The sequence below is a fragment of the Musa acuminata genome, chromosome BXJ2-6, assembly GCF_036884655.1.
Source record: "Musa acuminata AAA Group cultivar baxijiao chromosome BXJ2-6, Cavendish_Baxijiao_AAA, whole genome shotgun sequence".
Classification (NCBI taxonomy): domain Eukaryota; kingdom Viridiplantae; phylum Streptophyta; class Magnoliopsida; order Zingiberales; family Musaceae; genus Musa; species Musa acuminata.
Window position 1 is genome coordinate 1,816,529 of NC_088343.1, and position 24,641 is coordinate 1,841,169.

The 24,641-nt window shown below is 42.7% G+C and overlaps 5 protein-coding genes, 1 long non-coding RNA gene and 1 pseudogene across 8 annotated transcripts; 2 read left to right on the top strand and 5 right to left on the bottom strand.

Moving 5' to 3' along the window:
* Positions 1-164: 164 nt before the first annotated feature.
* Positions 165-2,588, bottom strand: LOC135614183 (transcription factor EAT1-like). Of its 2 annotated transcripts, XM_065111262.1 has the most exons (4): positions 2,473-2,588; positions 1,399-2,358; positions 900-1,319; positions 165-783 (listed from the first exon to the last, which is right to left on the bottom strand). In XM_065111262.1, exons 2-4 carry the CDS (start codon positions 2,344-2,346, stop codon positions 682-684), a joined length of 1,470 nt encoding a protein of 489 aa, XP_064967334.1. In that variant the 5' UTR covers positions 2,347-2,358; positions 2,473-2,588; the 3' UTR covers positions 165-681. The 2 variants fall into 2 exon arrangements, with proteins under 2 accessions (XP_064967334.1, XP_064967333.1); XM_065111261.1 differs by lacking the exon at positions 2,473-2,588 and having other exon boundaries at positions 1,399-2,463.
* Positions 2,589-3,427: 839 nt separating this feature from the next.
* On the top strand, positions 3,428-8,135 carry LOC135614185 (uncharacterized). 2 transcript variants are annotated; one of them, XR_010487447.1, is made up of 3 exons: positions 3,433-3,523; positions 6,776-6,965; positions 7,836-8,135. It is a non-coding gene; the product is annotated as an uncharacterized LOC135614185 (long non-coding RNA). The 2 variants fall into 2 exon arrangements; XR_010487448.1 differs by lacking the exon at positions 6,776-6,965 and having other exon boundaries at positions 3,428-3,523.
* Positions 8,136-8,862: 727 nt separating this feature from the next.
* On the bottom strand, positions 8,863-10,402 carry LOC135614186 (ubiquinol oxidase 2, mitochondrial-like). Its single transcript, XM_065111265.1, has 4 exons — positions 10,024-10,402; positions 9,825-9,953; positions 9,246-9,734; positions 8,863-9,173 (listed from the first exon to the last, which is right to left on the bottom strand). The coding sequence occupies exons 1-4, from the start codon at positions 10,327-10,329 to the stop codon at positions 9,114-9,116; spliced, it is 984 nt and encodes a 327-aa protein (XP_064967337.1). The 5' UTR covers positions 10,330-10,402; the 3' UTR covers positions 8,863-9,113.
* Positions 10,403-12,535: 2,133 nt separating this feature from the next.
* On the bottom strand, positions 12,536-16,578 carry LOC135614187 (large ribosomal subunit protein bL19cy-like). The gene is made up of 5 exons (XM_065111266.1): positions 16,247-16,578; positions 14,874-15,092; positions 14,574-14,660; positions 14,366-14,499; positions 12,536-12,846 (listed from the first exon to the last, which is right to left on the bottom strand). The coding sequence occupies exons 1-5, from the start codon at positions 16,382-16,384 to the stop codon at positions 12,744-12,746; spliced, it is 681 nt and encodes a 226-aa protein (XP_064967338.1). The 5' UTR covers positions 16,385-16,578; the 3' UTR covers positions 12,536-12,743.
* Positions 16,579-17,881: 1,303 nt separating this feature from the next.
* Positions 17,882-21,059, bottom strand: LOC135614189 (uncharacterized). The gene is made up of 4 exons (XM_065111268.1): positions 20,488-21,059; positions 18,492-18,587; positions 18,365-18,413; positions 17,882-17,976 (listed from the first exon to the last, which is right to left on the bottom strand). Exons 1-4 carry the CDS (start codon positions 20,854-20,856, stop codon positions 17,882-17,884), a joined length of 609 nt encoding a protein of 202 aa, XP_064967340.1. The 5' UTR covers positions 20,857-21,059.
* A 417-nt stretch (positions 21,060-21,476) lies between these two features.
* LOC135614188 (xylulose 5-phosphate/phosphate translocator, chloroplastic-like) lies at positions 21,477-23,148 on the top strand. Its single transcript, XM_065111267.1, is given in 2 exon segments — positions 21,477-22,896; positions 22,898-23,148. Coding segments are annotated over 2 exon segments (1,329 nt in total). The 5' UTR covers positions 21,477-21,621; the 3' UTR covers positions 22,952-23,148.
* Positions 23,149-23,703: 555 nt separating this feature from the next.
* On the bottom strand, positions 23,704-23,821 carry LOC135616018 (5S ribosomal RNA; annotated as a pseudogene).
* Positions 23,822-24,641: the final 820 nt, after the last annotated feature.

Consider the following 24,641-nt stretch of genomic DNA (forward strand, 5'->3'; position numbering starts at 1 on the left):
CCCGTATGAACTACATACGTTATCCTACACCGAGTGATACGGCCGTGTGATGGAGATCGACCGGAAGAGGGTGCTTTCGCCGCGACTACTTTCAGTGGTTCATACGACCGAGGAGATCGTGGGCTGTCGGATTAGGATCCGACGGGCAGGAGTTCCTCGAAATGGTTCACACCTATCGGATGATCAGATCTTACGTGTTACGTGCATTCTGTCCTCTTCGCCGACGGATCCACACGCATCATGTCTTATAATCTATTCTCGTTAAATAGTCGCATCAATTACGAATCAATTTCACAGTAGTCTTTTTTTCTTTTTTTTTTCTTTTTAGAGAATAATGTATATCACTTTCCGCCCAAGATATAGGATATTGTATTATTGCACAGAAAGGGCTTGTTGAGTATATTATTTATTGCTTCTATCTTAGACGCATGCGTTTCAAAGAATACCACCAAAAATAGTTGTTTTGCATGATAACCAAATATTCAATGGGCGTCACATTTGTTTTGAATGTGTTACTATGAATTTATGATGATGAAATATGTCAAGATCTTAAACACCAGACTCAAATTGTCTTTGTTGTCGATAAAACATACCATGATTGATTGTCCGATTGGGACAGTTCTTTTTCTTACCAGTGTAAGGGAACCAAGAAACGACAGGACAAACATCGAAGGACATGCACTAGAATGCAACGGGACATGGTTGATTTCCGTGTTGTCCTTCTAAGACACGAAGGAACTTGTTGGCTACTGCACCTGCGTACACCGAAGACCCCTCAGATATCTGCACGACGAAGAAGAAGAAGAAGAAGAAGAAAGAAAGAAAGTTCAATAAACAGGAAGTAATATAATGGAAGAAGAACGCATATAATGGGTAATTAGAAATGATGCGAAGTCGACCTTGGTATTGAACATGTAGACATGGTGGTCTCCTACGTTTCCTCCCGCAACGTGGGCGAGATCGAGGTGGAGCTCGTCCAGCACCTTTGCAGCGTCAAGCAGGCAGTTGGGTTTCTTCTTCTGTGTAAGCTTTATGTTCACCTCGTCATCGATGATTCGGACGTCCACTGCGCCGTCCTTGTATCTCCTCTGCAGCAAAGAACTCCTCAGTCCGCCGCTCAGTGGGTCATCACGTTCGACGCTAAGAGGCCGAATCGACGAGCTCTCCATGTCGGCGGTGGCCTCGTCTTCCATCTTCAGGATCTTTCTCCTCTCCCTGCCGTGTCTCTTCTTCTCCACCAGCACTTTTAGCTCCTCAACTGTTCTCAGGAGTTCTTTGATGTGCTCGATTGCGTCGCCGACGATGGAGGCTCTGTCGGCCTTGAAACGGTGTCGCAGGAGGTCAGAGATATAGAGCAATAGTGCGAGGAAGGAGAGGTCGAAGCTAAGATTCCGATACCTTTGTTGGGTTTGGAATGAGGAGCCTTAGAGCCTTGTACTTCTCATTCAACTGCTCCCTCCTTTGCCGCTCTGTGGCGAAGCTAGTCTTCCCCTCACCTTTACCCAACCCTCCCATCTCCCTCCGGTCATAGTCCAAGCCAATGCCATCGTAGCGCCTTAAATCCATCTCTTGGAAGACATTACCCCCTCCGATGGCTCCTCCTACCATTGCTTCCCTCTCATCGACCCCACAAAACAATCCGTAGTTTTGTGGCAGTGAGCTGAACAAGTCCTTCAGCAAACGAGACTGAGGAGGAGGAGGGGGAGGAGGAGGAGGAGGAGGATATCCCATTTGCTGGGTTGAGTCATGAGACGCCGGGACATCGTTGTTGTATACATCAAACGAGAAAGACGCTGGTTGAAGGCTCGGGTTACCGAAGGAGATCGAGGCGGTGGGAGGAAACATCGTGGGAGCCACCGTGCACGCCGGAAGCTGCAGGATGTTGAAGAGATCGGGTGCAACTGCGTACGGCGGATCGGGATAAGGAATGGCGTAGTTCTGGAGATCCTCTTCTGCCACACCCTGTTGCTGGTCCTCGTAGATGATACGGTGGTGGTTCATGGTGAAGGACTCTTGGATGTGTTCCATGGACGGCTCCCATCTGTTGCTCTCCACCGGAGGAGGGGGTCCCTCCTCAATGATGTTGCTCTGTAGCTCTTGATCCAGATCAAAAATGATCGGGTGTTGCAGGTGGTCAAGGCCAATCTCCGGAGTTGCATCCTCGGAGGGGAGATTGTCATGATGGGAGAGGTCCTCGAGGGAGAAGGTGGGGAGCTTGATATTGCCATCATCCAACCCATTGCTGTGATCATTGTACGTGACAGATTGGTTGGGGCTGTCAACCAAGGATGCTTGTATGGGGTTGGAGCCGTGGTTGGGATCATAGTAGCCATTCTCATCCAACATCTTACTGGATATCTGCATTGTTTCAAGAGAATCACCAACATTTTGTTGAGGATAATAATCTTTCAAGCATCAAGAGACATTTGTTTCAGGAGTTACAGGAACAAAAAAAGGCATGAAATTAAGTACCGATATCTCAATGTCCTCCAGGAAGTATAGTGGCTGGAAGAAGAGGCAAGGAAGCTCAGCAGCTCAAACTAGAAGTAGGGAGACGAGATGATGAGGCAAGGAAACCTTCTTCCTCCTCCACGAAGTCTCAACAGGTTTCCTTTTGCGTGCTGACAAGTTCGTCTGTATAAAACTATATAATCTGTTCTATCATCATTGCATCCGAAGAGTATTTTAGACTCCTCAGGTACCTAAATTATGATCGACTACACGCTTATGCCGACCATCCTTGCTGCTCTCCAATCATCAAAGGGAGCCTAAACATATTTGTATTCACAGAGAAATTTCACCAGCTTATGTGCACTCATTCAGGCTTCTGATGGCTTATGATAATAAGAAGGCCATCACGTAAAGTTGATGACAGAGAGAGAAGATTATAATACAACACCTATCCAAGGTTGTTGTATTATAATTGGGACTCATTCATTCATCATTTAAATTAAGGCCAAATGAGGGAATATCATATGGTTATCACCAAACCCACAGTAAAAATACTCCACCCCACACTCTTTTCACTTGGGGCATCTTTTGCTGCGAATTCTTTCTTTGGGAAGTTGGGAAATGCGTCTCATGCCTTTCATCTTCCCAACAGTATTATACGGTTCTTTGTATCTGCTTGAGACCACTGAGTAAATATAATTGACCTATGGATGTTACAGTTTTAGTTGGAAAGGCAATCGAGGCAAGAAAACGTATGCGTGGACGGACGTGTACGAGTACGATGTCGTCTTGGTTTAACAGTACGTGCCGTGTTATAGTTCCTGCAAACCGATGTCTAAGAACTTGGAATTCATTTGGTCAAAGATGGTCGTATGTACGTATTAAGCAACAGAATGGTGGGTCCCATGGGTTCACATGGGCCCGGGCCCAGGCCCATTTAAGCCATCTTCCCCTTCTCACGGTGAAAGAACAACCCTTTTTGTAACCGCTTCGGCGCCCTTCGCAGACCGATCTCGGGGCTCAAAATCTCGATCGGTGAGCGAGGGATCGTTTTCTTCGATTTAGATATCTTGTATGTAGATCTTTTCTTCGATTTCCTGTTCTTTGGGTTGTAGAACTTCATAGATTCGTTGGATTGTGTGTTAGTAATGTTGGGAGTTCTCTGGTCCATTCTCCCGAATGTTCACGCAGTTTCAGGTCATCTATGGTTAGTTTGTCGATAATTTAGATGCATATTGGGGTTTGATTCATCCATAGACCGACTTGTGCAACTAAGATTAAATCAGTGGGACTATGATGAGTTCCACTGCAGTTTGCCAGTATGCCCAGTGTTTGTGTGTGCGAGCAAGGAAAACCATGAAGATTTCTGTGGTCGACTGTAGGGTATATCCAATAAAAGATTACTTCTGCTTACCTGTTCTGTGATGCGTTTGTTCTTTTGAAACAGACGCTGTAGATAAATTCTGTTCGATGTTGGAAATCCATAAATCAGATGGTTGTGTGCTAAATGGTGTAGATTACGGAACGTTAATGTAACACTGAATTTGTTGTTGGTAACACTCATTTCCTGTTAAGTGAACAAAATTAGTCCATTGGTTTATGTTGTCCTGTCTGGTAATTCTGCTTATTATGATGTCGGCATCCTGATAAGCCAATATGTCTTTCTCTCTTTCTTGCATTGTCAAATTTGTAACCACCATATGTTTGATACTTAATGATCATGGTTTTAGCACATATTTTTTTTATCACAATGTATACTATAAGTGAAAAAGAAAATTGAAGCGACGGTACATTTCTTTGCAGCACTGGCTTTCCATCACCATTACTTAGTCACCTCAGAACTCTTTTAAATTCTAGTATCTAGACTTAGATTTTAGTTACCATCACCATTGTCATCCTCATACTTCCATTTCTTTATCATCATGGAAAAGTGAGCTGTGATACGTGCAGCCATATCTTGCAATTTCCGTTGGTTTAATTTGATCAATTTGTTGCAACATTGTTTGACATGAAATCTAATGTTTCTGAATGCCACTTGTATATCATTATTCTGTAAAAGTGTTAGTCATTTTGAAGAAAGATAGTTGTCAGATCTTAATATGAAACTAAAGAAGAAGATGAATTTAAGGAGGACCAGAAGGAAAATGGGATTAATCAGAATGTACCCCTTGGTATTATGAATTTTGTTTTTTGGTTTTGAACAAGAGCTCAATCTGATCGGATTTAATCCAAAAATTTGTTGACAAGAGAGATGAGTGTAGAAATGACACAAATGGAAGTGTGTGTTTTGAGCGGTGAAGACAATTAGTGGTGATAGCCATATCTTTTTTCTATCACTTGGATGTTGTTCAATAGAACAAGGCAGAAAAGTGGTCCTGCCACATTGAGCATGGGAAGCATGAAGATTGTGTCAGCTATAGAGCAGGCAAAATCATATGAGAGATTCCTAGGCTGGAAAGTTGTTCACAACTTCAGCATGTTCTAAAAGAGGAACATATGGAAATCTATATTTTTTCTACAGGTCAATAAAAAATATAGTAATAGGCTTCCTTATTACTATATTTCATTTTTTAGTAATCATGGACTAGGTAATTAATATCTTTTGTTCACCAGGAAACTTCTGCATTGACTAGTATTGATCTGGACATCCCAACGTAGCTTATCATGCTGGAAATAATGAGTTATCCACTTACCACAGATGTTTAAAGCCCATTTCTGCAACCATTTGAGTCCTGTATTGAAGATGATTCTTTCTTGAACAATTTACACCCAAGAGACAAACAACCATTTGAGTCCTATATTCAAGATGATTCATTCTTGAACAATTTACACCCAAGAGACAAAGATCTTGGAGGATTTTTTTCCTTTTTCTTTTCTAGTATTGATCATTGCCGCAGAAGCAAGATATCATCAGTTTGATCATAGATTTTCTGAAAAGCTGTACTTACACATGGTTTGTAATTGAACTGAATCTTTTGCAATTATTTGTGATGAAGTATTGTTTTATATGATTGAATATGACTTTTGTTGCTGATAGCAACATGTCCTCAGTTTCTCACCCAGTTCTCTAACTCTTTTCATTTAAAAAGAGACACAAGGCAAGAAAATTTTCACTTCTAGGGCAAAGCTGACTTGCTTCCTTTTGATAATGTTCTTTTGTTTGTGAAAGAATAAGGTGAGATAGTTGCTGAAGGGATCTTAAATTATCATCGAAACATTTGATTAATGACAATGACTGTGCTATCCAAAGTTTCTTCTAGAAACTTCTTTTTTGTCTTCCAGTTGGCTGATGTCTACATTATCTTTCTTGTATTAATCATATGTTGCTACTGGATCTAATTTAGTTGTCTCATGGTGATTAGCCCAATTCCTTCTACATTTCTATAGCATGCAAGGCACCTCTCAGTTATAATGTTGATTGATGTTCCAAGTAGTATGTGTTTTACACCTTTATGCTGTGGCTGCGGTGTCAGCACGGCTTGGTCTGTCCCAATGCGCAAGGTCACCAGCGCGATCTCTGAGCTGGAGTATATTGACTTGGAGTCGGGTTGAAGGGCTACAACCCAGGTTCCCATGGATGGAGGTTGAAGGTGACTCCTCTCGTCGTTCGCCGGGTTCCTACACATAGGTCGGCGTCGGAAGGGCTTTCCGAGTTGACCCATCCGATGATTAAGTTAGCATGAGTTGGAGTGTGTGTGTATGAGGTCCAACCCCCAGAGCTGTTCCTAGGGGTGGCTTTTATACCTGTTCCTCCGTGCGGTCGTACGTAGCAATTTTAATGATCCTCGGTCGTCATCGTACGTTGGTATTTAATGCCCGTTGACGCTGTAGGCGGTCGGCCCGTGCGTTGGGTGCAAGCGTCATCTAATCTGCTCGATTCAGTCTCGTTCAACGTTGCTTCTTGCCTCCTATGTGGCCTGGTACATGGTTGCACCACCCCGTACAACCTCGAGCGGAGTGGGTGCAGGGGGATGGCATCAGGCGATTGGCTGGCCTCGAGCTCATGGTGCTAAGTTGGCTCGGTGCGACACGTCAACTTAGGGGCGCCACGCCGAGTCTGCTATGACAGCTGATGTGTCGCATGGGGTGGATGCCAAAATATGCTATATTAGTATGCACCCAACCAGATCTGTGACCAGACTCTTTCCTTGATGATTTTGTTGATTACGCATAAGTCATATATGTTCATGCATACTCGATTTACACTCATGTAAGTTCATCCACTAAAAGTCCTGGGGTGATAAAGTTCAGCTGGGGGATAAATGTGAATTTCAAAATTGATTTGATATTTTTTATTTACAAATTTCCTCCTTCTCTCCTGAAGATTCTGTTCCTCCAGCAGCTGTGGTGGCAATGGTGACTTCCCCCAACCATCCAGAGCCAACATTCACTTGCCTCCCACAAGCACCAGCAGTCCCATTCCATAGATTGGTTCATGATAGATCCATTACCAGGCCATATCTCAGCAACCACACTCCTCTGACTTCCACCGCAGATCTCTTGTGGCTTGAATGGTGTGTCCTTTTGTCTTCTTTACCTTTTCTTATCCAAAAGCATGATACAGATCTAAACTTAGTCTCACCTTCTGCTATATATCATTGCTCTTATTGTTATAGTCCGTGGAACAATCAAAGCACTGGCAGGGTGAATAATCTTGACAGTTTTTCCAGTGTTATTGGTATATATGATGCAAAGTCAGCATGGCAAAATGAACTGAACCGCAGTTTTGGGATTTAATAGACCTTGATGGAAAAACTGAACTTGTAAATTTTGATCTACAATTTGGAGGTAAATACACCAAAGATTTCTCTCGAGGAACACATAAAAGTTAATTCGCGGAAAGGCGAATTTTGTTTTACCACTGGAGACAGGTTCATATGCCTAATACATTGGAGAGGTTATGAGGCGTGCAGTTGTCTAACCAGTCTTCATCTTGTACAGCTTTTGACCATGAAAAGGATGGTTCTTGGCGTGCTCATTTGATTATTTTTGTTTGAAATTTCTACAGCAGCATGATGTTGTTGGCAGGAAAGAAGCATTATGTTAAACATTCATGAGACTAGGAAAGGATAGGTTAAGAAACATATTAGAGAGGAGAACCAAAAGAGAGACTAAGGAAAAAGGACAATCATTCAGTGGTACAACCTTTTCTCGGCTTGTTTATAATTCATGGAGGCAAATTTGGGATTCATTTTTAACTGGTTGGAATTTTAGCTACAATTTATAGTATATGATGGCTGACATTATTGGGTAACTTTCATGTTGATGGCTTCTCGACATATGTTTGTTAATGTTTTATTGAGAGAGGTCTTTTAAGCCTAGTCTTCCATTTCATGGTTTGTGTGGCTTAGCTTTCTATGTTTGATCTTTTCTGTTGTTGCAAGGCCTCGCGATAAAGCCATGGATGAGCGCATGATCGTGTCGGGCAATGCCAGTGCACCGAAGGAAGTCGAAGGCATCGTAAAGGACGGAAACGAGGATCTCGATGGGGGAGTCATGGAGCCATAGGGTCTAATGGGTCAACTTGTCGTGCAAGTGGTTGGGGCAACTGTCGCTTGCATAGTCGAGTACGTGAGTGATGTCATTATGTCGCAAGTGCCTTGAAGTCGAAAGAAGAAGGGAGGGGGGGAAGGTGAGGGTGATGGGACGGATGTGATGATTCTAAAAAATGTTTTGATATTTTAGGGGGAAGAAAAAAGAAGTAGAATAAAAGATGATTACAGAAGAAAAGAAGACGAATAGGAGGAGGAAAGAAAAAAGAGAATGAAAAAAAAAATTATATATATTTATAAAAGAGATAATTTAAAATTTAAATAAAATAAAATAAAAGGTGAGGGTGATGGGACGGAGGTGATGATCCTAAAAAATATTTTGATATTTTAGGAGAAGAAAAAAGAAGTAGAATAAAAGATGATTACAAAAGAAAAGAAGATGAATATGAGAAGGAAAGAAAAAGGAGAATGAAGAAAAAAAAATATTTATATATATTTATAAAAGAGATAATTTAAAATTTTAAATAAAATAAAATAAAATTATAAATGCTAAAATGAGCATCGGAAATAATGAACTCCTCTGCTATACCCTAACACTAGCATTTCTCCACGGAAGAGGAGAATGGCTGTCGTCTATTTGGCTCGAAATATCTGCTCCATCGTTGTTCGTTATCCTCTCGAAGAGAAACACCATAGACAGGTTTGCTAGACTTCTTCTCTTCGATTAAAGTCGGTATCTCTCTCTCTCTCTCTCTCTCTCTCTCTCCCTCTGTGGCTATCTCCATCGTTCGTTGGTAGCACAGATGACCTAGCACAACGCAATGGGATGTGTATGTGTCTACCTCCATTGTTCGTCGCCTCTGTGTCGTTGCCATCGTGAGCACAACGGAATGGGATGGCGATGGTAAGGCAAAGGTGATGAAACATAAGCAAAGCTGCGATCGTACGTTAATCGACCAAATTACATATACCAAATTTGGCACTGCATCACCGACAAAAAGGAAACAAAAGTAAATAGCAATCAAACTTGCACTTGTATGTACAATCCAAGTCACTACAGTTCTGCTTGGTTAGATATCACGACCACACACAGCTGCTTTATTCCTACCACTTGATTACGCGATGGCGAGATTCCGTGGTATCCCTTCCCTTCTCCGATGAACAACCAAATCAGTGGTACCCGACCGGAGCCGGGAGCTCCCTCAGCGCATGCCCCTGGTAATGGATGTCCTGCCGATGCACCAACACGGATAAGAGAAGGAGCTAATGCGCGCAACACATAGATAGAAGGCTGATACGTACAGATGCGAAGTGGTTGACGTCGCGGTGGTGCGCCTCGTCGGCGCGGACGACGGTGACCACGTCCTTGAGCGTGGCGTCGGCGGGCAGGCGCCAGTAGTCGATGGCGATGGCGGGGGCGGGGACGTTTTCGATCTTGCCGGCCTCCAGGTCCTTGAGGAACTCGGTGTAGGAGTGGATGGCCTCCTCCTCCAGGTATCCGACCATGCGGTGGGCGAGCTTGGGGGAGAGCAGGTAGGCCGCGAAGTAGGCGTTGAAGAAGACGCCCTGCACTGCGAACACCAGCGCCCGCTCGTACCACCGCGGCTGCGACACCTCCATGAAGGTCATCAGGTGCATCCGCTCGTTCTCCGCCTCCTCCAGCAGCGCCCTGATCCATCCACCGCTGTGCTCGAAGTGGCGGAGGGAGCGGAGGTGGAGCAGCATTCCGCCCACCATCCCTGGCACCGCCGCCACCGTCTCCAGCATCATGGCACGGCAGCCATACCTCCTCTGCGGCAACAACTCATTACTTTCATATAGATATGAGATTGGAGCGGAGGAGATGAATCATAGAGAAGCAACAAAGCCTTCTCTCCTTACCTGAAAGAAGATGTCGGTCGGGACGCGGAGCGACTTGACGAGCCAACGAGCACACTTATCTCCCCACGTCGTCGGGACGTGATGCTTATGCAGGTCAATCGAGACGTTGGACGAGTACGTATCCCACGGCTGTTCATCAACATGTCGACGCTAAGACAGATGAGAGAGAGAGAGAGAGAGGAAGTAGATGATGACCAACCTTGAAGCAAGTCCATCGCCACTCCGTGCCGTCCTCCTTGAAGAGCCTCGGAGGCGCCACCCCCCAGTAGCTCGCCAACGCCTTCTCCTCCCTCTTCGTACTGGCGGAAGCTATGGCGCCGGCTCGTTCGTCCGCCCCCTCCCCGCCGATCGACGCCGCAGTGCTGAGGAACCTACTCAGGGCCAACGGTGAAACGCCTAACGTTGGCTCCCAGGTCCCTCCGGCAGCTGAGCGGGAGATCGCTGCGGTGGAGAAGAGGCGTGGACCGAGCTGTCTCAGCGCCGCTGCTGCCACCCTACGATTCATGGCTCGTGGGAACGAACTGGTGCGTATATTACTATTGTGGAGGCACTGTGATCGTGATGTGAGGAGAGGAATCTAAGAGTGGTGGCGTATATATAGGGAGGGAGAAAAGGTCAAACTCAATCCAGGGTGGGTTAAGAATCGAGAGATAATTTGAGCTGGCGAGATTGAATACGTTGCTTTGCTGAAGCACGAATTGTACGATAACGGGGCGGTTGTACTACCAGCAGCGAATTTTAAACCCTCATGTAGATCCCTGTTTGACCACCACGCTTTCCATGGTTTGACCTCCCTTTCCATCTGCATAAGAGCTTCCCAACAGAGGATGATGTTTCGGTAAGCTTACACGAAGCGAATTTGACTCTGATGAGGATAATAACGGCGACATGACGCGCCACGACGTCAGCTACGCCTGAACGACACTTTGCCCAAAACTTACGTGGCAATAATGCCGACGTGATGTGCACTGACGTCACCCGCTCTCAGACAACGACTTCATCGTCATTTGACCCAACACGCTTGGCCGAGGCAAAAGAGAACGACGATCGAGGCTCGCCCATGCCATGCGGCAGTTCAATTCCCCACGCAACGCCAACAGCAATGCCAGACGCCATAGGTATGATCTTGCTCCTGCGAGTAGGCACATCAGGTAACACTAAACCTACTTATAAATAATCCTCGAGTTCTAAGCGAAGAGGGGACTTCTTCATCCAAAATCCCCTCCGTATCCACTGACTTGATCGTCAGAAGGGTCGGGCCGAGCTTCCGACCCGACCTGTGTGCAGGTGCAAGAACGAGGTCGCCACTTCCCGGCACTGCGGCAAAGCTTTCCTCCTGATGCGACGACCCGACCGGACCGCAATCGGCCACCGGGAGATCTCGAGGGACGTCGCGTAAGATCCCCATCATTCAGACCCCGAACCAAATCGCGTCAACCCCGAGACCACGGCATAAAGTTGTTTACACTAACAACCTAAATCAGTGGTCAACGATCGTTCAACAAGAAGACGAGAGACTCCTGATATGGTTACGTCATGGATGACAAATACAATCTAAAAAAAAGTAATTTTTTTTTCTTGGGGAGGAAGGCAAGGATTCCACTCACCTTGATGATGCCGTGAAGGCCCAGGCTACATCCCCCACCGCCACGGTTGACCACGTACCAAAGTCGGAAGGCTTGGTTTGGTTACGGAGCGTGGAAGGCACGAGATTCCCTTCTTTTAGGACTCAACCAGTGCACGCATTCGACTCGGCCACTGGTTGGGGGGCGTTCGTCAGGGATGACGAAATCTAGCGGTGCCCCTTGTCATGTGGGGCTGACTCGGTCCTTTGAAGTCGGCCGGATCGTGTGCGCCAGACACGGCGACGGGCAATCTTGCCGAGCTTCGTGGTTAGTTGGCGGTGGACTCCGCTCCTAACCGACTTAAGGCAACGAATTCATGATCACCAAGTCGGGTTTACAACTAAAAGAGATGTCCCAGATCCAACCAAAGGGTTTATGATCTCATTCTAGCTTACCAAAGATCAGTATTGAATGAGGAGCACGATCGATCACTCCGACGTTGAAGTTAGGATATAGATGAAAGGTAAATTGAATAATAACTTACCTAAATCACAATAAACAATAATTTACCTGAGTAACAATAAATTAATAAACTTTTATAGAAGGCTAAACTCAAAAAAAGACATCCTATAATATGAGTAAAATATTTCCTTCTAAGCTAACCGTTGTTACTAAGCCTAGGTGACTGTCATGTCATCCAAGTCCCGCTTCGCTTCTCATTGTCGAGCTGGGATCGTGAGTAAATTTACCTGTATAGACTAACGGTAAGATCTACCTTTAAACCTCTAAAAAAAACTATATATTTTCCATGAATCTATGTCTAAGTCTGGCATGAATACATTCCATCACGTTATGCATGCACCATATATCTAAAAGAGTGCAACTGGCACCACCCACCCGCAAAGAGTAAAATAAGTAAGAAGATGGAACACAAGTTTGGAGGCATACCTCTCCGGTACCTCTTGGAAGTTGATCTTCAAGTCCCTGTTACCATAGGCCAGTTGAAGTTTCAACAAGTCAATTTGACAGTTCACTTAATGCATATACATCAAATTACTAAATAGTTAAAAATGCACGCTATAAGAATGAAAGCCTTGCCTCCTCCTCAAGAAAAATGTTGTATAATGAAAAAGGCATTATTCCATAGATATCAGAAACAAAAGTTTATAGGTGAGTCGCAAGATAATGTTTCGGAATTGATAAGAGAGAAACAGCATTGATAAGAGAAACAGCCCTGAATGTGCATCAGGAAGACAGACTCCTCAGCTACTGATTATGGAATTCATAAAATCATGACTATAAGAACCATGGAACTGTCAAAAGAACAAAATGCAAAAGATGACAAAAAATATCATCATTTTTTTAATGGATTCATCCTATCCCTGAGGTAGTAAAGCTTTGCCCTTCTCACTTTCTTCTTGTCTACTACTTTTATTTCCTTTATATTAGGCGAGTATCTGCAACAAAATGGCAAACACAATGTAAGAACTGAATAAAAACCAATACATTTCAAGGTGACAGGAAAAGCATATACAAGTTTCCCTATAGTGAGGTCAAAGAATATAAAATTACATCACAGTACAAAGCTACAACAGCCTCCTAATCCTGAGCAAGGATGGAAACATGGTTCCTGCATTTCGACCTTTTTTGTTTTGAGACAAAATAAACAATAAACATATAACATTATTAAAAAAATATTGATTTTTCAAAATAAATTTAGAATAAAAGTTAATTGCAAGTGCCAAATATGACTTTTCAAATTTGAGTGCGTTACAGCCTTTTTTATATCTCTGAACATTGGTTTCTTCCTGCTACTATCATATTGCTTTAACCTATGTTAAAATCAGGTCAATACAAGATATGGGAAGAAAGAACATATAAATCCCCAACAGAACATACTTCTCATACCAATTGCACCATCCAATATCCTATACCCAAGCATGCATTAACAATCTGATTGTTGATTCACATGATGTTGACAAAAAAAAAAGAAAACCATTGCTCCACAAGGACAAGGGCAAACCAAGAGGAACAACACCAGAATAGAGAGTATATACCTTGTCTTGGCGGCCATCTCATTTTCTTGATTCACATGGTAAGATTTTACTTTATGATTTAGTTATCTAGAGCTCTAGTTACAAGCAGAGCCACCCTGCTTACAAGGATAAGGCTGTTTTCGTTAACCTCCCTAGGTCCAGCATTGGTGGGAAGCCTGGTGAAATGGACCACCTTTTTTATGTTGACCTCCTCTTATTAGCAGTCCATTGAACAATGTAAAATAACACTTGTAGTCCACAAATTGGAAATCTTAAGACAGGAATATCTAACGATAAGCACCAGAGATTTTTTATGCAACAAAATCACATCAAATGGATCCTCAAGTACAAATACTGCACATATAACAAACCCCACACAATACACTGTATTCAATATCTGTCAAGATCCCCAGTGTTTTTCTATGTATAAAATGATGAAGAAATTAAAATGTTAAATATTGACATTCCTCCCATTGTTTCTTTTATTACGAAAAGAAGCAAAAGCCATCCAGATTCTGATGTTGGATATCATATCATTCTTGACAAGATGTGTTTGTTTTAAAACTCGATTCTTTTCTAAGTTCTATTTCTTTATACTTGACATTAAAGAAGGTTATTAGTATTCATGAGATTTCTAATCGATGGTCAAAAATCAGTGCATGATCACTCAAATAGCAACTCAATATGTCTCTCTTTACATGTATGTTCTGACCCATTCAATAGATGGAACAAGAATTGAATGACCATGATAATAGTGTCAACAACTTATACACTAAGGTTACATTAACAGAATATGTTCATTTCATTCAATCAAAAAGATAAATTAAAGAGGAACATTCAGCAGAAGATAATAAAAGCTGAAAATATGGCAAATTTAGATCGCACGTATCAATGTCTAAAACATAGAATAAGGCTCTTCCAAAAAACAAAAAAACCTTACAATGGGAAAACAGATTCAACCCCAACACCAGATACTAGCCTTCGCAGCCTGAATGTGGTATTCAGACCTGCATTTCGCCTTGCTATGACAATGCCTTTCATACTTGAAATTCGACGCTTGTTTTCAGGCACCTCCTGTTGATATCATGAATCGCAAAGGAAAATAGAGAGAGGAAGAGATTTATAATAAAACACAAAAACTGTCATACCACTTTTAGCTGGATAATATACCCAGGTCTTATGTCAGGAATATCTCTCTCATCTCGCACTTTATCCACTGCTTCTTTATCTAAAATCTGCATGTGTCAGAAAGAACTATTACATATCAATAACCATAATAACACAACACTTATCTCTCAAACTATTGAGACGGACAACATAAGCAAACTTATCAGAGAGATAAAAAGGGCAGCCCAGTGCACAGGGTACCCGCTTATCAGTGCACCAGGTGCCCACCTATCAGATAAGGCATATCATTAAAAATTTGGCATCTACTGCACTATGCTTACATTCATTATGTGCTTAGCAGTTTTGTCAAGCCTTTTGAATTTGATGCGATGAGGCTGGTCAGTTTCAGGTGAGGCAACAGAACTCTCCTGTCCAGAAGATACCTCAGGGTTGCCCACTGTTGTCATGCACCTTAAGAAATATTTATTTCCATTAATCCAAGGCTTGAATATTCCATTATGAGTTATTATCAACTCCCCATGAGCGTCAAGCTTGTTTGCCTACAATAACAAAATAATAAATCAAATATCTGAAATTTGAACTCCTAAATCTTGTGAAAATTCAACAAAATAATGACAATTAAGCATAAGGCCTATGAGTGCATTTCTTGTATATATCTATTATACAATTGTATAAACAGGAACCATCACCCCTGAAAGACATCCATCATTAATCCCAGAAATAGAATCACTTGTTGGAATGTGAAGGTGCAAGAGGAAAAAAACTGTAGGTGTAGTGCTTCTGAATCAACTTAAGAGCCTACATGGGTGGTTTAGAGGTTGTTCTATGTGATTGAGCTCTGGCATTTCTCCAGAGAATTTTCTACTTACTCATTATTAAGTGTGAATAAGTTCTTTCTATTTTCTTAAAAGTAGTATACCACTGTTCCACAATTTTTTTGACAAGGCCTAAGGTCACTCTATGTTGGTTTTTTCCACATCTTCTCCTTTTTTCTTAATCTTTTGATGTTGTGTTCAATGCTCCTATTCTTCTATCCTTAAATTTTGCTGCATTATATTCTCTTTTTCTCAAATACTATTTCCTATATATCAGTTCTTATGTTCAGTCATCGCAGCCTAGACTGCCTGCTGTCACTGGAACTGGCATCACAGATTCACAATAGCATCCATGAAAGATGAAAAAATATATATGCCTTTTTTTACGTACCTTATTATTTGACTCTTTCGGAGTAGATCTAATCTGATCAGGACCAAACCAAGGAATTCAGATGTGGCTTGCTCAAGATTGCATTTTCTATTAGACCTCTTCTTTTCTCTGCCTAAGGATAAAATTGAAAGAGCAGTTCAGACCGATTCATCTGTTCTTTTGCCACCCTAAAGCATCCAAGTTTACATCACCATTTCCACAAGCAACTCGCAGGCACTACGGCTCGTCCGAGTGCAGTCAAGAAACTCGTAAGAAGGTAAAGCATAAATCACAACATTCTATATCTTGTGTACGTGCCCCATCGTAGTTCGACAAGTACAAGGTTGTGCATCATCATCAGGATAAACTACACCCATTAATTTACTAGTGGAAAGAAATTTAAATGGGAAAATACAGAAGACGAAGAACAGAAAAAAGAGGTAGAGAGAGAGAGAGAGAGAGAGAGGGAAAGTGTATATTCTGTCTTAGAAAACATATATTTTCTCACCGGCGGACGGAGGACGAAGGATGGTGACGAAGGGGGCGAGGAGGTGGAACTGCAGACCGGCGCAAGGATCCGGCGGTAACCAGCGCCGGCGGATCGAACCGCGGAAGCGACCCAACGCCTCGAGACGCCACCCAGCATTTGCTCTTCTCTTCTTCGGCTGCTGTTGAGCGCATGCGACGCCGGGGAACGAGACAGAAGGGGTTCGCCCGGCTCTTGACGCACAGTAGGCACGGATCTTGAAGACGCCACTCAAAAACCCTGCACTATTTTGGAAACATGATGGACGCACACACAGGTGGGCCGGAGGAGCCAAGTTCGCCTCTTTGATTCCCCAACCTAACCTCTATACGACGTCAATCAATCGATACTTGTCAAAGTGTACTTATCCGACACGCAAATTATCATTAAAACAGATATGTTATAACAGTAATTAAAATGGAAAATCCATTCGGTATTATCGAATTTTTAATAGCAATTAAGTTCAACAAATACGTTTTTTTTTCTTGTATCTTACTGTCTGACTGAACTTGGCTGCTTGTGTGGAGTGGCTCATAGGGCGAATTACATATTAGTTTTGTATTTGGATCATATTAGTATTATTTTTTTATATTTAAAAATTTATAGTAAGGTTCATATAATTTTAAAAATAAAATAAATAATTTTATTTATCCTAATGTCATTCATTGTATTGACGAAAAATATAACATATGACATCATCGAACAAAAAGATAATTTTAATATTCTTTTTATTTTCAATAATTTTTCTAATAAAAAAATAATTTTAATATTTTATACATTAAAAATAAAAAAAATAAAAAAAATATTTTTTTTATCAATCTAACACACGATATCACGTGCTATGCTTTTTTAATCAATACAGCTAATAACGTTAGAACAAATAAAATTATTTTATTTTATTTTTAAAATTATAAAAATCTTAATATAAATTTTTTAAATACAATAATCACGTTGTTAATAAAATCCAAGTATGTGAAGTAATATATAATTACATATCGATAGATATTTAAAGTGTCTAACTATTAAATCTGCTGAAATGTCAAATCTGAACCCTCGAGGGATTTCAGTCGAAACAACTGAGATAAGGCATCAATCATTCTGGTGCCAAAACAAAGGATGACAAGATTACTGATCGTATGTAACATAGAGTAGTCTCAAGCTAGAAACCTAGCTGCTACACGTAACAGTGATCACACTTCTCCGTTAGTGGTTTTGAAATCTTTTATTCACACGAATCATAAAGTGGCCTTCAAACCATCCAGCGATTGAGAATGCAACCTGAAATATACACATTGTGTCGGTAAAGATTGATGTGGAAGTATGCTAGCATGTGGAACTGAGGAAAATGGGTATGGGAAGAAAACAGAATAGGTAAGTCGCTTCGAGAACAAGTAAACAGTAAACATATAAGAGGCATAAAAGTTTGTGATCTTAGGGAGAACTTGGCAATGTAGTAGTGATTGGCAATACAAGAAATTTAGACCGAAAAGAACTTGAACTATTCATCATCACGAAGCTATAATTAGTAATTCTTGATTCTATATCATTTTGAGAACAAGCAAACAGTAAATAGCTGCGCATACCCAGAAAAATCTCAAAGCAAACTTTGAGATTTGATTAAATTGGAGTTGCTGGAATCTTATAACGACTACGCAATCCTTCAATAGCTTTCTCCATCGATTGTATCAGCTCAGGGATGGAAACCTTACAAACTGACAAAGTCATAGAAAAGATGGAAAATAAGAGCAACAGAAACTAAGATGAAGCACTCAAACTTGATGCAAATTGTACCTTCTTTGATCGGATTTAAATTGAAAAAAAAAATGCAGCATGGGAGTTTCTCTTTGCTAACCTACCAACGACGTTGAACTGGTCAAAAGCTATATATCTTACAAATTCAGTGCCGCAGAATAACTAAGACATGACATTCTAATTAATGTAATTCCTCCTCAATAATTAAGCACTGCTAACTCTGACGATGAGCCAATATTTACATATCTGATTGTTTTTAGCATCAAATTTATTGTGCAATTTCCAATCCTCCTTACAAAAAGAAGAGCAAACTAGACCAAAATTTTGGCATTAGGAACTATTATGTACCACGAGAGGCTGTGGAATGAGCTTCGCTGATAACTTCTGCATATGAGGCCTGAGAAAACAACATTAGATCAAGATACTTATGTTGGGAAGGAGAAATGATGAAAGAGCTGAGAGGACATCATGGCACCTTTATTGTTTCTGTATGTTCACTAATCCTATCAGCAATCTTCTTATAGTCCTTTTCTGCTTCCTCTGTTAATTGCAGGCAAGCTTTTGTTTGGATCTACAGAGAGAGAGCAATAAGAACAAATACATAATTAAGATATCATGCGAATCCAAATAATTCTAAGAAGCTAATACAGTCTACAAATTAGAAAGGGATAAAGAATTGCCACTAAAACGTTGTTTCTTGTCTGAATGTAATTATCTAGAGACAAGTATCAATTTAGTTACTAAAAGTTTGAAGCTCAAAACATCCTTCAAAATATGTCACTATAAAGTGAATAAATTTAGAGTATTGAAAGAAGTGATTATATCTATAAAAAATGGCTTCAGAAAAATATTATCACATGAATTTCTAGTGAGATCCTGTAAAACGGTAGCTCACCTAAACAGTAAAGGATCAATTCCAGTACAAAATTGCAATATGTCACGTAATCCAGAGAATTTTTGTGCCTGTTACTTGTGTCTAATCTTTCTTCTAAACTTAAGCTTGAAGGACGAGACTAAATAAAGGATTCTGCAAGCATTTATATGTCTAAACTACAGAGACTGCATGTTACCTGACTTAATCAAGCTATAGCTTGGCAAAAAAGCTTAAAACATGTGTCTGTAGATTCAGATTTTGTTAAGGGTCCATAGATAGGTAGGGAAATTTCCTGCAATCTTAAGAATTCAGGATAAGCAGTAACTCAACTAAAATTTTATCAAGGATCCAGTGGAAGCATGAGTATGAACACTAGCTCCATCCCTTTTAATTCACCCATTGTTTAATCACCCTTACACTTAGATTTGTGTGTCGAGTCATCTTGGACATGAGACAGACATTAGAGTTTATAAGTTGGGCCCTTTCTTATGAGCTTAAGTTTTTGGATAAGTGGCAGTCCAATTAAATCTTATTGAGATATTTTTCCTTCATTAAGAATAAAGAAAGTGTACATATTAAATCTCTTTATATGAAACAATGAAGACAAGAATTTGGTTCAAGATAAAAGAATTGTCATTCCATTTAAAATATTTCCACAAATTATGATTGTGTTTGATCAAGCTTTTACAGCTACGACAAACTAAGGTCTTCAGGAAACACCTGTAGATCATGATAAACTTACTGGAAAATCTAGATTCACAAATAGTTCTTCTACTGATTATTCTGGAATGTCTAGACAACCCACTCACTACTGATGCCATCGGCAGTCTATATGGCCAGATATGCCATATATAAAAATAGCAAAGGAACCACAAGAATCACCCTTCAGATACACAATGTCTAGGCAGAAAAACATTGGTAGAGGGTGACATGAAAATATTAGACTAAGAAAATAGCAAGACCAACAAACATAATGTCTCCAAACACAAACATCTTGGTACCACATCAGGATTCAAGTAAGAAAGACAAGAATATCCGACTCAACATGTAGATACACGGAAGAACCAGAGAGTGATCATCAATAGCATCAACCATAGGATACCGGACCAAACTAGACTATCTACACTAGAAAATAAGGACAATAACATTATGCAAGTTTAGTCAGGTAAAGGAAAATGAACTTACAATAACAACAAGAGATCATGCATCACCCATAGGTGAGTATAAAACCATTGGAAGATTAATACTTAAAACAAATTCCTCTAGTACATATTTCATGAATTTCCAAATCACGTATTGCTGACACCAACAACAGTGTCTGATCCACACTATCGTCAGCCACAGAAGAAACGAACAAAGATATCACAGAGGAATCTCCTGTTTGCATGAGATCCAGACAGTTCATCGACAGAACAGGGCAACCTAAAGATAATTAGACAGTAATCAATGGCAAGATCAAGAAACATGCAATCCCTAAAGATCAATCTCATTCTAAATACATCAGGGGCCAGAAAAAGATAGAACCAGTACTAAATCATATGATACCAGCACGGACAATCTAGACAAAAGAAGAAAAGCTACGTAACAAGATTCGTACCTTGAAGCGTTTGGAGAGGCGAGTGTTGGAAGCGTCGAAGTCCCTGAGGATGTCGGAGCGACATAGGTCAAGGTGTCGCTTGAGGGAGTCGATGCGGGAGGAGGCCAAGGCCTTAAGATCGGAGATGGTGGCTAGGGTGGTGGTCTTGTCCTTGGCGGAAGGGGGAGGTGATGGGGGGTGGCGCAAGTAGGAGGCAGGGGTGGTGTTTAGGGAGGAGGAGGCGGCAGTTGCAGTAGGGAACGACGGGAGATCGAAATGGTAGGGTTTGGAGGAAGGATCGGGCGAAGTGATGAAGGCGTCGTGCCCCGTCGACTTACCCTTCGTCACAGATTTGGCTGCCGCCGATGCTGATGCCGCTCTCTTCCTCATCAACACGAGGCGCGCGTTCCTCCCGCGGAGGGGAATGGTAACCAAATCGTCGCGGTAGCTATTTATACGTCGAATATGAGCGGGCTCGTAATCGAAGGATTTGAATTTCCAATTTGAATTCGTAAACTAACAGTATAACTGACTACAATCGATGTTCGTTTTGGGGTTAGTTGGACTTGGTTGGGCCCAACCAGATGCTGATAAGTGGTGAAGACAAAACAAAACATTATAATGATTCGATATGTTATACGCAGCTAGCTTTGGGGGTATAGACGCTTTTATCTCCAATGTGATGCCGGCCACTCCGCAGACTCGAAGACCAACACATCGTTAGCCCATCGTTACGCAAACGATTCGCGGAGCCCGGTCCACTAGTGACTCGTCATTATCATCCACTTCCGGAACAGAATTCGGAATCGAACCGGAGCGACTTCGACCGGTTCGTTCGGTCAATGTGCACTTGTGTTTGTGGTCTGTCCGGATACTGGTCCCCAGCAGTTGCTGACCGTCCGATGAGCCATCAAATGTTAGTGATGTCAAGCGCTGTGCCGTGTCTGTGTACATCAGTAATCTCTTTCGTCTCTACGGGAGCCACCGCGGCCCGGTGATTTTTACGAGTGGCCGTTTCTCCATCTAATCCCAATAATATCTGGCCGAGTTCTCCCGGCGGTTCACTTCGATCGAGACGGAAGCAGAGCAAAGGCCAAGGGAGGTAGAGGGACACATTGCAGACGCCAAGGGTAAAGAGAGAAGCGAGCGACCGCCATGATCTCCTCCGTACACGCTCTGCTTCCGCCATCGTTATCTCCTCTTCGTTCTTCCTACCGTTACCACACAGAAACCCACCACCTGAGGCACGTAGCTCCCATTAGATTCCACGCAGCTAGTATTTGTGGCCTCCCAAGTAAAACAATCCCCTTCTTGTGCTTCTCCGTGCGTCAATCCGTCCTCCAGATCGGCCTCAAAAGAATCTCCGCAGGTCTCAGGCCCGTCGCTGCCGCAGCCGCCGCCGCCGCCGGCGTCCCTGATCCGGATGGAGATCCGAATGCCTCACCTGCTCCTCAGTCGCAAGATCCAACGGGAGGAGGATCGGAAGACGCCAGCTCTCATGATAGGAGCAGCCGCGACGGTGTCAAGAAGAAGAGCAATCCGAGACTGAATCTGGCCATAGTGTTCGGCTTCTGGTACTTCCAGAACGTGGTGTTCAACATCTACAACAAGAAGGTGCTCAACATCTTCCCTTACCCCTGGCTCCTCGCCTCCTTCCAGCTCCTTGCCGGCTCCCTCTGGATGTCCGCCCTCTGGCTCTCCGGCCTCCAGCCCTTTCCCCGCCCTCTCGGCCGCCGCTTCTTCCTCGCCCTCCTCGGCCCCGCCCTGTTCCACACCGTCGGCCACATCTCCGCCTGCGTCTCCTTCTCCAAAGTCGCCGTCTCCTTCACTCACGTTATCAAGGCCTCCGAGCCCGTCTTCTCCGTCCTCTTCTCTGCCCTCCTCGGCGTCCGCCTCTACCCCCTCCCGGTCTGGCTCTCCGTCCTCCCCATCGTCGCCGGGTGCTCCCTGGCCGCCGTCACCGAGGTCTCCTTCGACGCCCAGGGCCTCTGGGGCGCCCTCATCAGCAACGTCGGCTTCGTGTTCCGAAACATCTACTCCAAGAAGAGCCTGCAGGACTTCACGCACGTCAACGGTCTCAACCTCTACGGCTGGATCAGCATCGTCTCCCTTCTCTACCTCTTCCCCGTCGCCATCTTCGTCGAGGGCTCCCAGTGGGTGGAGGGCTTCCGCAGGGCCTTGGTGGCGGTTCCCACCCCGTGGACCTTCTACTTTTGGGTGCTCTTGTCCGGGATCTTTTACCATCTCTACAACCAGTCGTCGTACCAGGCGCTCGACGAAATCAGCCCCTTGACCTTCTCTGTCGGCAACACCATGAAGCGAGTCGTGGTGATTGTGGCCTCCGTTTTGGTCTTCAGGAATCCCATTAGGCCATTGAACGCCTTGGGGTCTGCTATCGCCATCTTCGGGACTTTCTTGTATTCGCAGGCCCACCACAATGGGCAACAAGAGCGGGAAGAATGATATCCCCGAGAGGAAGAGCTAAGTAATCTCTGCTGCTGGTTTGACGAAGCCTTGCTCCTCTCATTAGATTCTGGTAAGAACTAGTTCTCTTTCCTTCGTCTCCTTCCCTTTTGCTGTCCTTTTATAGGACCATTTGCTGGTAGCACTAGGATGGTTACTGATGGAACGATGACAGGCGGGTTGTTAATAGGTGAAGATGATTTCTCTGTTCCTTTTTCACCAATTTTTAATATAACATAATATCTCTGCATATATATAATGTATATATATAACCTCTGAGCCCATCACGACAAAAAAAAAAAAAAAAAAGAGTGCAACACAAAGATTTCCCGACCCTAGATCACCCATCCTAATACTATTCACCTATCCTAGTACTATTTTTGCCCAAACACGTTTAATTTCATAATTCTGATGAGATCCAATGCTTTAGTGTTGGTACGATCGCATCCATGATGTTTGTGTCGTCCGATGGGATGGGCAAAGAGCCTAATTTTTTTGAACAATCTCGGAATCACTACGACGACCCCAATCCGAAAACCTCTCCCTGAGCCCCTTGCTCGAGCATAAAAATGAGTGCAACAATAGGACTTCCCAAGGAATTACCCATCTACGATGACCCCAATCCAGAAACCTCTCCCCGAGCCCCTCGCTCAGGCGTAAAAATGAGTGCAACGACAAGACTTCCCAAGGGATCACCCATCCTAATACTACTCTCGTCCAAGCACGCTTGACGATGGGATGGGCAGAGCCCCTTGCGTGGGTCTCGTTGGCACAAAAAAGAGTACGAGAACTTCCAAAGGGGTCACCCATCCTAGAACTATTCTCGCTTGAGCACGCTTAACTTCAAAGTTCTAATGGAATTTGATATTTTACTACTAGTATGATCGCATTTATATTGTAAGTGTCATCCATCGCCTAAGTGCACGTCGCAAGGAGCGATGGGATGGGCGGAACCCCTTGCGTGGGTCACGCACATCATCGGCTCGATCTAAAACCATTGTAACTCTCTCGAACGATCTCGGAATTGCTATTGCGACCCTAATCTGGAAACCTCTCCCCGAGCCCCATGTGGATGACTATGAAGCGATCACAAAAAATTTCAGGCCTGAAAACCATTTCCTCAAAGGTCTACAGCAGATGTTTTCGTCGCTCGGACGTAAAAAAGAAGTGCAACACAAGGACTCTCTCCCAAGCACACTTTACTTCAGAATTTTGATAAGATCCAATGCTTTAATGTTGGTATGAGCGTACTCGTGCTACTTATATCGTTCGTCGCCTAAGTGCACGTTGCAACCGACGATGGGATGGGCGAAGCCCTTTCGTGAGTCATACGCATCGTCGGCTCGACCCCGTCGCACTAAAATCATTATAACTTTCTCAAACGATCTCGGAATCGTTATATATATATAATATTTTTCTTTAGGTATTTTAATTTTTACATATATACTCTGGTTATGTAATTACTATCGGTCAATAGTTATTTTATATTTTAGCATCATCTTTTTAGTTCACTAATTGTGGACTAAAATGTTAACATATCTATTATGGTATTAACAAATATGCTGTATTTAAATTTGGAGTGTCGTTGTCGCTGGAGGTAATGTATATGTAATTGTGACCAAAATAAAAATACGATGATACAGATCAAACAGGAAGAGGAAAGAGGGGATAGAGAATGCATCGCGCTCCCTATAGGATTTGCTCTCGTGTTG

What these genes read in the sequence shown, in the direction of transcription:
- LOC135614183 (XM_065111261.1), bottom strand. Translation starts at nt 2,364, where the DNA reads ATGCAGATATCCAGTAAGATGTTGGATGAGAATGGCTACTATGATCCC. An exon ending in TCATTCCAAACCCAACAAAG is followed by an intron (nt 1,320 to 1,398) that starts GTATCGGAATCT and finishes CACCGTTTCAAG; the next exon opens with GCCGACAGAGCCTCCATCGT. An exon ending in TCTACATGTTCAATACCAAG is followed by an intron (nt 784 to 899) that starts GTCGACTTCGCA and finishes TTCGTCGTGCAG; the next exon opens with ATATCTGAGGGGTCTTCGGT.
- LOC135614186 (XM_065111265.1), bottom strand. Translation starts at nt 10,329, where the DNA reads ATGAATCGTAGGGTGGCAGCAGCGGCGCTGAGACAGCTCGGTCCACGC. An exon ending in GGCGATGGACTTGCTTCAAG is followed by an intron (nt 9,954 to 10,023) that starts GTTGGTCATCAT and finishes GTTGATGAACAG; the next exon opens with CCGTGGGATACGTACTCGTC. An exon ending in CGACCGACATCTTCTTTCAG is followed by an intron (nt 9,735 to 9,824) that starts GTAAGGAGAGAA and finishes TTGTTGCCGCAG; the next exon opens with AGGAGGTATGGCTGCCGTGC.
- LOC135614187 (XM_065111266.1), bottom strand. Translation starts at nt 16,384, where the DNA reads ATGCTGGGTGGCGTCTCGAGGCGTTGGGTCGCTTCCGCGGTTCGATCC. An exon ending in ATATTATCCAGCTAAAAGTG is followed by an intron (nt 14,500 to 14,573) that starts GTATGACAGTTT and finishes TGATATCAACAG; the next exon opens with GAGGTGCCTGAAAACAAGCG. An exon ending in GTTGAATCTGTTTTCCCATT is followed by an intron (nt 12,847 to 14,365) that starts GTAAGGTTTTTT and finishes ATTTTGTTGCAG; the next exon opens with ATACTCGCCTAATATAAAGG.
- LOC135614189 (XM_065111268.1), bottom strand. Translation starts at nt 20,856, where the DNA reads ATGAGGAAGAGAGCGGCATCAGCATCGGCGGCAGCCAAATCTGTGACG. An exon ending in GCCTCTCCAAACGCTTCAAG is followed by an intron (nt 18,588 to 20,487) that starts GTACGAATCTTG and finishes CTCTCTCTGTAG; the next exon opens with ATCCAAACAAAAGCTTGCCT. An exon ending in AACATACAGAAACAATAAAG is followed by an intron (nt 18,414 to 18,491) that starts GTGCCATGATGT and finishes TTGTTTTCTCAG; the next exon opens with GCCTCATATGCAGAAGTTAT.